We start from the raw sequence: 12,628 nt of genomic DNA, 5'->3' as shown, positions 1-12,628 counted from the left end.
TCGACCAAAATTCTGATTGGTCGATTTTTTGCCGTGCTCATTTCATCAGTTTGGCCGCGCTCATTTCATCAGGTGGAAAGCACTAATTGCTAATGGGGGTGTTTTCAGAGCACCCCTGTTTCACAGGTAACAGTCTGTTTTCAGAACACCCCCATTGTTTTTTGGATTAGCCCAACCCACTGGAGAAGAGAGACAGATAAGTAGGCTTTAGAAGGTTTGATGCTGAATATTATTTATTTAATAATAAGCTAGTGGACTCAGCGGTTTGGAACACATATCAATATACATCAGTCCTATTCTAACATGTCAACAACAAAAAAATCGACAGTGTGGCAGCATTTTGTTAAAATTAATAATGGGAAAAAGGTTGAATGCAAAGTTTGCAAGCAACAGTTTGCCTTCCACAGCTCGACGACAAACATGACGTATCATCTGAAAGCGGTAAGCTAACTTGTCTGCGTTAGGTTGCCCTGTCTGTTTTTGAGTAGGCTACATGAACATATCAGAATTGGCATATTTCAATATTTTAGTGTAATAATCGTTTTATAACTGCAGGCGCACACATCCGTAATGACGGTAGAATCCCCCAGACAAACCCAGACCACGCTGGATTTTAAGCCTCCTTTATCATCCAAACGGAAAAATAATATCACGGAAGGAATTGTTAACTTTATTGCTCAGGATATGAGGCCCATTGCTGTTGTGGAGGGCCAAGGTTTTAAGAACTTGTTAAAAGTTTTGGAACCTGGATATATAGTGCCAGCACGCCACACAATCATGCATGCAGTAACCGCAAAATATGAGGGACTCAAGAGAAAGTTTCGAGTTAATACAACACAGCGAGGCACTGAGCTTGACCACAGATATGTGGACATCTCTTAGAATGGAGTCCTATATGACAGTGACTGCCCATTTCATTGATGGAGACTGGAAAGCACAAAGTCTTGTGCTTGAGACAAAACAAATAGAAGAGGCGCACACGGGAATAAACATTGCTGCGCGACTATCTGAAGTTGCTGATTGATACCTTTAGAATTCAAGAACCAAAGAGAGTTTCTGTTATATGTGACAATGCGGCTAATATGGCACTCTGTGTGGAAACACTAAAGGAATCACATAAATGGCCAGAGATGCAGGGTGTCAGGTGCGCCGGGCACACTTTGCAGCTCTGCATTAACTCTGCACTCAAACAAGATCCAATTTGTCGTGCCGTGGCTGCATCACGTCATCTGGTGGGACATTTCAAAAAGGGGCACAAAGCAAAAACTGGGCTAAAACAGAAGCAGGAACAGCAAAATGTCCCTCAGCATGAACTAATTCAGTATGTGTCTACACGTTGGAACTCAACATTTTCGATGTTGGAGCGACTGCTGGAGCAACGCTGGCCCATTACCGCAGTGCTGTCTGACCCAAACTTTACTAAGAAGAGCGACAGCAGTACACTGGACCTTACCACAGCACACTGGAATCCGATAGAGAACATTAAAAATGTGCTGAAACCGATGACAACCCTGACTGAGCTGCTGTCTGAAGAGGACAACGCGTCCCTGTCTGCAACAGTACCCATGCTGGCAAACTTGAAGAAACGTCACCTGGCCATCGCGGATGATGATAGCCCCATTGCCAAAAAAATGAAAAGCAAGCTGGTCGAAGAAATTGACAGTAGGTGGGAGTTTAAAAACCGAATGATGATGACTAACAGTGTATACATCACAGCTGCAGTAGTAGACCCTCGTTTTAAGCAGCTGTCTTTTCTGGATGATGCCAAACGAGACGAGGCCTATACAGTAGTTGCACAGCTGGCAGAACGACTGAGCGCACTCAGCACAGGCGGACCTGGAAGTGAGGAGCAACATGTGTCAAAAAGCAGAAAACGACAAAGAGAAGGAGATTGCTATGCTGTTGTGCGAAGATGAGGCGATCTGGTTTCTAGAGAATCAGGTGGGAGAAGCGCAGTGACAGAAGAAATGAAAAACTATCTTCAGGACAGAACCAAAATCGACTCCGGACCATTGGGGTGGTGGAAAAAAAACCAAGACAGATACCCGAACCTGGCCCGAGTTGCAAAGCGACTGCTCTGTATCCCTGCAACATCCACGCCTTCTGAACGCATTTTCTCCAAGGCAGGATTTATTGTCAATAAAGCAAGCTGTCTCCTTCCAAAGAACGTGGATATGCTTGTGTTTCTCGCACACAACACAAAAAAGTGTGGAATGGAGACTGATTGTACTCTCTGTGAGTGAGTAGCCATTTGTTTATTTAATTGTTTTTACATTATTTGGTTTTGGACATTAATCAAATGTTATAATTTTGCACATTTATTTAAAGTATTATTGGATTTGGGCACTTTATTTTTATTTGTTGTAGCCTAATGCGCAATTGCGCTGTGCACACTGTTTGTTTTAGTTTTGAGCCTATGCTTTATTTATTTTTTGCACTTTATTTCTTTTGGACATTAATAACATTTTATAATTTTGCACATTTATTAATTTTAAATACTTGTGGATTTGGGCATTTGATTTATTTATTTTTGTATTTGTTCTGAGTGCAGCTACCTTGTTGTTGTATTCACTTTATTTGGTTTCGTTTAAAATTTGGATGATTAACATGTTGTAGTAGCCTACTTTACTTTTATGGTTCCCTTTTATTATTGTGCAAACTGCAAATTTATTTCTAGTATTATTTATTGGATTTGGGCACTTTTTTAAATTTTTTTATTTGGAATGCGCAATTGCGCTGTGCCCACTGTTTGTGTTAGTTTTGAGCCTAAGATGCTTTATTTTTCAGTTATGCACTTTATTTGGTTTCTGCTCTTGTTTGTTTAATAAATATTCTTTTTTTATTAAAGTGGACGCGCCTTTTGTGTTTATTAAGAGTAAAAGCTTTAAGTCTATTCGTGTCTCAGCCGCAAAGCTGAGCTCTTATGTCCAGCCTCGCTCTGTGCGAGCTGCGCAGAGCGGCTGAAATGATAGTGTCTGACAGTTATACTTATAACATATGACAAAAATAATTTTCTAAATTATGTTGCACATTCCTCAAAAGTTCTTGTGATATCACTAGTTGACAACATAGTACTGTTTTCAGAAATCACAGGCTATGATATTGCGCAGGTGCACGTGATGCACCGCTGTCAGAGACGACAGACTCGTGTGTCAGACTCATTTCAGTGCAAAATAATTAGATAAAAAACGATTTAATATACTGCAAATAGCCTATTAGTTTTTTATGTTTATTTATAATTAATTTAGGCAGACAACAAGGCTACCAAGTACTGAGCACAGTGCGCATCTAATTAATGTAACGTACATTTTTTTTTTTCTCCACAACGTCATTTTTAGTCGAAAGTTTCAGGACTTCAGTCGACCAAGATTTTCTTTGGTTGATTACAGCCCTATTTATTTTTACATTCTCTATTAAAACACCTTCAAATAATGTATGATTTATTGGAATCAGACGAAAAATGACTGAGCCACCTGTTTGAAGTCGATGGAGTCAGCAAAGTCAATTTAGAGAAAAACTGATTTAAAGATTTCTGAAGGTTCCAAAGCAATATCACCAGCAGCATTACATCTTTTCCCCCACTTCTTTTCTTAACAATCATTACTAGAGTAATGATCACAATATAGCAATGTTTTTTATCTTTTGTTGTTATAAATAAGAACTGATGTAAAAAATAAACAAATATAAGAAATGTGTATTACCTACTTTTTTTCATTTTACATCTAAACATAAGCATTCAAGTAGGAAAAACAAATAGTAAAATGTAAAAATCACTTAAGTGTGTTCTTTAAAAATAAATTATGAAAACTGCAAAAGCAGTTCAATCAAGCAGCGAGTGATTCCCTCTTTTCTTTTGATTTAACATTAATGAAACAGACAGTCTATGTTAAGACATAGTGTAATACAAGGATCTAATATAATGTTACACATCTGATATTTTTCCCCAAACGTTCACTTAAGATATAACAGACTGGGGCGGACTTACCCATTAGGCAAAGGTAGGCGACTGCCTTGAGCCCCCAAAAGCCAAGGGCCCCCTAAAATTATTTTCATATACGAGATGCGCATTAAGCACGGATACGCGAACTGTTGCTGTTTACGGTGTTTATTACCACGACAACCGTCTGCGTGTCCGAGTTGAACGTGCTTCTTGTGTATCCTGCTTGTAGCAAATAATAATAATCATGCCATTAATCACAATTAAGTATTTTAATCGATTGACAGCCCCAAGTTAAAATGACTAAAATTAAATGTAGGCTTACGCTGGTAACTCCTCAGTGGACTTTCCTTGTCAATATAGGCTATATTTTTTCACAATTTTCTTATTCTCACTAATTCAAGTTTTTATATGAATAAACCTCTGAAGGGAACCAATTGTCTTCAGAAAAGTTTTGATGGCATTTTCATTTTACCTGATAAAGTATCATTTATGAGCTGAGCACTGCTTTGTTTACAGCCGTTACCGAGGAAACCGCTATATTTCTGACATTCCAAAAGCACCTCCTACTGGCAGAGAATGAATGTGCATTTTCAATAATCCTGTCTGCAGTTTTTGTTCAGACCAATGCAAAAATCCACCCACATAAACCCGTTTTAAATAATATAATAATTTATACTTCTGACTCATCCATTTTCTTTAAAAAATGGTTTAAAGGTTCAATTGTGAGGTTTATCATTTTATAATTGATTTAGTTTTTTGTTAAAACTTTTATCTCGGCGGTAAATCAATTGCTATTTCGTGGTGTACAACATGAAAGAATAAAAGTGTCTGCAAAATGAATAAATGTACATGAAAGAATGCCATTATAACATGCACATGAAAAATGTAGAAACATTGGACTCAACTATGGGGCACCATTGTGCAGCACCAAGCATCATGACAAAAAAGGAACCTCAAGGTTGATCTAGGTAAACGTGTGCAAATGTATAGGGCCTCTTTCCTATATTTGCCTGGGGCGCCCAATTCACTAAATCTGCCCCTGATAACAGATTATGTTTACGTGAATACTTAAATATATTTAGGCTGCTGTAAATCTGTGTATTTGTGTATTGGGATAGAGAGCTTTTATGCATGCGCTTCAGATGATTGTCAGCACGAGAAGCGAGTGGAGAAAAGGTGCTCCTCTCAGAAAACATACAAATAAAGATATTTTTAGATGTTTAATTACTATTTGAAACACTGGGATCACTAGATGAGGGCTTAATGAATTCATTTTTGTCAACCAACATAAAAAAAAATGTTTTTTTTGCCCGTCACACAGAATTATTCCGTGTGCATTACTACTCATTTTTCCCACACGGCTCACATTTGTTGTTCACTGCTGTGTGCTGATGAGCAGCAGATGGAGCAGAAGCCGGTTGTAATGACACACGACGGCCACCACTCGTCTGCTCAGATCAGTAGCTCATCCGGTGGGATCCCTCTCTTGTCTCTCATCATGCATCTCTCTGGAGCGCCGCTTTAATGATATATACACGGCTCCGGGGCCCACCGGTTCATTTACTCTGGCTCAGAGCCGCTTCTGGTGTGTTTGCGGTCTGGAGGAGCCGGTTTGAGCCGATCAAGGGCCTGCACCGTCCTCACGTGCTTTCATTAGGCAGAGATTGTCTGAAGAAGATATGAAAGTTGTATAGAAGTCAGAGGGGGACACGCTGCTAAAGAGCTGTGAATACTGCATGCAACTGCAGTAATAATGGAACAATAATAATATATGTGACCCTGGACCACAAAGCCAGTCTTAAGTCGCTGGGGTATATTTGTAGCAATAGCCAAAAATACATTGCATGGGTCAAAATCATTAGGATATTAAGTAAAGATCATGTTCAATGAAGATATTTAGTAAATGTATTACCGTAAATATATCAAAACTTAATTTTTGATAAGTAATATGCATTGCTAAGAAATTAATTTGGACAACTTTAAAGGCGATATTCTCAATATTTCGATTTTTTAAAATCTATGCATTTGTGATCGGAGAAACGACAAACAACAAGCGCTACTCTACACAGCTCAGAACTCATGTTTGAATAGTCAGTAGCAGGAACATACTTACAGGCTGTGAGTCAGAAGCGCCAGACTGCCCTTGCAAAGTTGAAATTGCCCCACTTTATAGAAACAGTCTTTGAGCAGCTGGCAGCTACTCCCAGGTTCAGGTAATAGCCCTCCGTAAAATGCGTTGCACACACTCTAATATTTGGGTTGAACTGTTCTGGAACAGTGTTGTAAATACAACTTAACGACTGATTTCTAGTTGTGTCCTCTTTTGGAAGCCCAAACAAAGTACTTTTGCTTTCACAATGAAACACAGCGTCTCCAGGACATGGCGCCGGCGGCAGCAACAATACTACAGCGAGAATAAAATCATGCCCTCTTTCTTTGCGTGTTATGCAAATCTTCCCACACAGTGACGTAGACATGTGGGAGCGTGTTTAAATGAGGCCTTGGACAAGTCTTAACTTTTATAAAGAATATCTCTTTGGGTTTGAGACTTTAGTCTTTGCAACTTTAGGGATTTTATCTATGCATGAACAGCTTGTAACACTTCAAAGAGAAAGGAAAACTTGAAATTGCATCATATGACCCCTTTAATATTATTTATATTCTATTTAAAAAAAACAATTAAAAACAAAAAACGTACATACAAAACATTCTTTACTGTCTTTATGAATCTTTTTTTTTTTCACTTAAGTTTTAAAAAAGTACTTTTTAAAATACCTTTTGAGGATATTTCTGTATGAGGTTTTGTCAGATTTCAGTAACTTCTTGAAATGATAACTTGTAAGTAAACCCACACATTAAATTTAATTTGGGTCTCATTTCATTCACTTTGCTTGACATAAAAGTCAAAGAATGAGCCAGACTATGTCATACAAGATATCTGGAGAAAAACACCATCTAATAGTTGTTTGAGCTGCGTCCATCTGACTGTCTAACTGTGTTAAAGGGCTCGCCGGTGACTCAGGCTTTAGTCATGAGTTTAACAGGAGGCAGCGGCGTGTGAATGTGAGCTCGTTATAAAGTTAGTTGTGTAGCGGGTCGGTCGTTACAGCAGGAATGTTTAATCTGATCGGAGAGCGCTGGCCATCCGTCTGAGGAGATGCTGTAAGATCCAGTGTCCAAAAAAACCTGCGGGACACAAAACGCCTGAGGCACAAAGACCAAACCCAACCACAAACTTTACAAATATATATCTGGCACATAACTAAAATGCACTTGGTCCCTGTGTGAAGCTTTGGAGTTATTTATATGGTCATCTCATACCAGTTTGTTTGTTTGTTTGTTTACTTGTTTGTTTTTCTTTTCCTTTATTTTTGTGTTGTTGTATAACTGTTCAACAAAGCATGTTAATTGCTTAGAATTTGGTTGGCAAATAAAGCATAAAAATGTCACAACATATCCATGGATTTTTTTTTTTGAAAATCAAAATCATTTTAGTTTAAATGTACTGAATGAATGTGTATGCAAAGTTTATCTATGGTCCTGTCCTGTAAATTTTTTTTAAAAACTTCTTCAGAGTATGGTGAATGAATTGATTCATTCTCATACTCACTTTATTTATTTATTTATTTATTTATTTATTTATTTACATTGCAAATGCATACACTTTTTAATCACTAGCTGTTTCAGATTCAGAGTACAAAAATTAATTGAAAAAATAATTTTTTTAACATTTTATTTATAAATAATTTGTATTATTCATAATATTTATTTACCTTTTTAAATTCCAAAATGTATCAAAAATTACAAATACTGCATATGTAGTCTCTTAATTTATACTGTATGTTAATATGAGCTAATTAAAGCTGCATGTATGATTATTACAAAATAAATGTGTAAAATAAGTCCAGATAATTATGGTAGTTATGATTTTATGGAACTTAATGTGACAGAGTCTTAAGATAAGTAACACTAAGTAGTATTCCTATAGTGTCTTAAGTAAAAGTGAGTGATGCTTCACCATGAAAAGCTTGATTCCCCCCCCCCACACACACACACACGCACACTTTTTTTTTTTTGCCATTTATTAGTTAACTGTTTCCTCGGTTTAATTAAATTTTTATAGAAAAAATTGTATTCAAACATAATAATTTCAGGTGCAGTTTAATGTCACACTGTTCAAAAACTACATCATGTCCACTGATTTTGCTCCTGTATCTGTTCTCCATGGTTTTGTGCGTGTTTCAGACGGTTTAGATAGTTATGGTAGTTATGAATTTGTAAAAGATTATAGAACTTGATGTGACAGAGTTTTAAATAGGATTTAAAAAAAAAAAAATACAATAATAATAATCTAAATATGAGTGGTGCATCACCAGGGATTTGTTTGGCCTTTTTATGGCATATGTATACTATTAGTTCACTGTAACTTGGTTGAATTAATTAATTAATTAATCAGTTAATTAATTAATAATTAATTAACTGATTAATTATTAATTAACGCCAGCGTTTTTGAAAAAAAGTTGCAGCCACCACCAGCGGTTTTGATGATTTTCAGTAATATTATCAAAGCAAAGATGCAGTAGATGGCTTCGAACAGCACTCCCAAAGCTTACACAGGCCTTTAACACTTTCTGGATAGACATTTCACTCTGAAACATTAGGCAGTTTTCATTTATATGCAGTTAGTGTTAATGATCGCATTCTTTTTCATATGCATATGCTTACATATAAGATCGCTCGTTTCTGTGGCTTCCTCGTCTGTTTTTGATCGGGACATTCTAGACTCATTCAGGAGGTGTAATAGCACCCCCTAGCATGTAACTGTGAAAACACGGAAACGCAGAAAATTCCGTGCTTGGCGAGGAAAGAGTTAATGAAAAAGATGCTGTTCAGAATAGTTTGAGGTGGAGTTTGGTTTGTCACTTCGCCCAAAACTATTTCAGGTCAACTTCCCATCTGATTTTGCCCCTGTATCTCCATGATCCGTGTTTCAGATGGCCCGCTGGAGCTCCCCGTCCTGCAGCTTATCCCGACCCAGCGGCAGCTGGTGTTTCGCGGGGACCGTCTGCCACTGCAGTGCGCCGCCTCGTTCCTCGACCCAACCATCAGACTGTCCTGGAGCCACGAACAGCGTCCCGTCCACACGCTGGAGGACAGCGGGCTGTACGTGGAGGACAGCATCATTCACGACTGCTGCCTCATTACCAGGTGAGAGTGACATCTTCATATGTGACCCTGGAGCACAAAAGCAGTCACGAGTAGCACAGGTATATTTGTAGCAATAGCCAACAATACATTGTTTGGGCCAAAATTATCCATTTTTCTTTTATGCCAAAAATCATTAGGAGTATTAAGTAAAGATCATGTTCCATGAAGCTAGTTAGTAAATTTCCTACCGTAAATATATCCAAACTTAATTTTTGATTAGTAATATGCATTGCTAAGAACTTCATTTGAACAACTTTAAAGGCGATTTTCTCAATATTTTGATTTTTTTGCACCCTCAGATTCCAGATTTTCAAATAGTTGTATCTCAGCTAAATATTGTCCGATCCTAACAAACCATACATCAATGGAAAGATTATTTATTCAGCTTATTCAGCTAATTCTCAATTTCTAAAAAAATTGACCCTTATGACTGGTTTTGTGGTCCAGAGTCATATATTCTAGACACAATAATACCACTTTCCTTAGTCTGTTTTTGCTCCAACTGCTGAAATAGTTTCCAACAAACCGTAGCGAATTTAATGTTGCGACAAACTGTAGTGGCATTCCTAAATGGGTTGCCAGGTCTGGATAAAAAAATCAGCCCATTTCTGTCACTACAACACGGGGAAGCAGTGTAAACATAGCCCATATACAGGTGTTGGTCATATAATTAGAATATCCTCAAAAAGTTGATTTATTTAACTAATTCCATTCAAAAAGTCAAATCTGTATATTATATTCATTCATTACACACAGACTGATATATTTCAAATGTTTATTTATTTTAATTTTGATGATTAGAGCTTACAGCTCATGAAAGTCAAAAATCAGTATCTCAAAATATTAGAATATTTACATTTGAGTTTGAATAAATGACCATCCCTACAGTATAAATTCTGGGTATCTCTTGTTCTTTGAAACCACAATAATGGGGAAGACTGCTGACTTGGCAATGATCCAGAAGACGAACATTGACACCCTCCACAAAGAGGGTAAGTCACAGAGGGTCATTACTGAAAGGTGTGGCTGTTTACAGAGTGCTGTATCAAAGCATATTAAATGCAAAGTTGACTGGAAGGAATAATTTGGGTAGGAAAAGGTGCACAAGCAACAGGGATGACCGCAAGCTTGAGAATACTGTCAAGCAAAGCCGATTCAAACACTTGGGAGAGCTTCACAAGGAGAGAACTGAAGCTGGAGTCAGTGCATCAAGAGTCACCACGCTCAGGCGTCTTCAGGAAAAGGGCTACCAAGCCACTTCTGAACCAGAGACAACGTCAGAAGCATCTTACCTGGACTGTGGAGAAAAGAACTGGACTGTTGCTCAGTGGTCCAAAGTCCTCTTTTCAGATGAAAGTAAATTTTACATTTCATTTGGAAATCAAGGTCCCAGAGTCTGAAGGAAGAGTGGAGGCACAGAATCCATGTTGCCTGAAGTCCAGTGTGAAGTTTCCACAGTCAGTGATGATTTGGGCTGCCATGTCATCTGCTGGTGTTGGTCCACTGTGTTTTCTGAAGTCCACAGTCAACGCAGCCATCTACCAGGAAATTTTAGAGCACTTCATGCTTCCTTCTGTTGACAAGCTTTATGGAGATGCTGATTTCATTTTCCAGCAGGACTTGGCACCTGCCCACACTGCCAAAGGTACCAAAAGCTGGTTCAATGACCATAGTGTTACTGTGCTTGATTGGCCAGCAAACTCGCCTGACCTGAACCCCATAGAGAATCTGTGGGGTATTGTCAAGAGGAAGATGAGAGACACCAGACCCAACAATGCAGATGAGCTGAAGTCCACTATCAGAGCAACCTGGGCTCTCATAACACCTGAGCAGTGCCACAGACTGATCGACTCCATGCCACGCCGCATTGCTGCAGTAATTCAGGCAAAGGAGCCCCAACTAAGTATTGAGTGCTGTACATGCTCATACTTTTCATTTTCATACTTTTCAGTTGGCCAAGATTTCTAAAAATCCTTTCTTTGTATTGGTCTTAAGTAATATTCTAATATTTTGAGATACTGATTTTTGACTTTCATGAGCTGTAAGCTCTAATCATCAAAATTAAAAGAAATAAACATTTGAAATATATCAGTCTGTGTGTAATGAATGAATATAATATACAAGTTTCACTTTTTGAATGGAATTGGTGAAATAAATCAACTTTTTGATGATATTCTAATTATATGACCAGCACCTGTACAGTACATATACATATATACATACATACATACATATATACATTTATATTGAAATATTATTGCAATTTAAAATAACAGTTTTCTATTTTAATATATTTTAAGATATAATTTATATCTGTGATCAAAACTGAATTTCCAGCATCATTATTCCAGTCTTCAGTGTCACATGATCCTTCAGAATTAATTCTAATATGCTAATTTATAATCGATGTTGGAAACTGTTGTGATGCTTAATATTTTTTTTGGGACCTGTGGTACTTTTTTCAGGATTTTTTGATAAATACAAATTTAAAAAGAACAGTGTTTATTCAAAATAGAAATTTTTATTCAAACGTTTGGGGTCAGTCATTTCTTTTTCTTTTTTTTTTTTTTTTTAAAGAAATTATTTCTTTACTTTTATTACTTTTATTAAGCAAGGATGTGTTAAATGGATAAAAAGTAATAGCAAAGACTTATATTGTTAGAAAAGATTTATATTTTAAATAAAAGCTGTTCTTTTTAACCTTTTTATTCATCAAAGAATCAAAGAAAAAATATCAGTTTCCAAAAAAATATTAAGCAGCACAACAGTTTCAACACTGATAATAAATCAGCATATTAGAATGATTTCTTAAGGATCACGTGATACTGAAGACTGCAGTAATGGCTGATGAAAATTCAGCACTGAGTCACAGAAATAAATTATATTTTAAAGTATATTGAAATAGGAAACCAATATTAGAGATTGCAATAATATTTCACAATATTACCGGGGGGTTTTGATAAAATAAATACAGCCTTGATGAGCATAAAACACTCCATTAAACACACACACACACACACACACACATATATATATATATATATATATATATATATGTATGTATGTATGTATGTATGTATGTATGTATGTATGTATGTATGTATGTATGTATGTATGTATGTATGTATGTATGTATGTGCTTCTACGCGGTTGCAATGGAGTTCTGTGTGGTTATTAGGGTGTTGCAAGGGTGTATGTGTGGTTGCCAGGAGTTTTCTTCCTGTGTGGTGTGCAAAGAGTCCTGTACCCTAGTGTTGGTACAGTAATAGTTAAGAATCAGCTATTGGAAATGTGCTTCTATGATGGTTATGGTCTGGTACTTTAGGCATGAAGTGTAAAAATATGATTTCAGCAGTAACCTTTTCATAAGAAATAACACAAATCTAAAAATGGGGCACACACACACACCTTTTCCTTTACCTTTGTTGATCAGCGCCCTTGATAGTGGTCTGAAAGGACATGAGTGAATTGTGCTGGCCG

At 37.0% G+C, this 12,628-nt stretch overlaps 1 protein-coding gene across 3 annotated transcripts in view; it reads left to right on the top strand.

The window, feature by feature from the left end:
• Positions 1 to 12,628, top strand: part of LOC131552126 (adhesion G protein-coupled receptor A3) — a 166,645-nt gene that overhangs the window by 39,902 nt on the left and 114,115 nt on the right. For all 3 annotated transcript variants that reach the window (XM_058795667.1, XM_058795666.1, XM_058795668.1), the window contains one exon: positions 8,935 to 9,148. In XM_058795667.1, coding sequence (XP_058651650.1) covers positions 8,935 to 9,148 — 214 coding nt within the window. The remainder of the gene's footprint in view (positions 1 to 8,934; positions 9,149 to 12,628) is intronic.

The sequence above is a fragment of the Onychostoma macrolepis genome, chromosome 13 (genome assembly GCF_012432095.1).
Source record: "Onychostoma macrolepis isolate SWU-2019 chromosome 13, ASM1243209v1, whole genome shotgun sequence".
Lineage (NCBI taxonomy): Eukaryota > Metazoa > Chordata > Actinopteri > Cypriniformes > Cyprinidae > Onychostoma > Onychostoma macrolepis.
The sequence above is the reverse complement of the archived record's forward strand: the minus strand, read 5'-3'. Positions and strand labels throughout refer to the sequence as shown.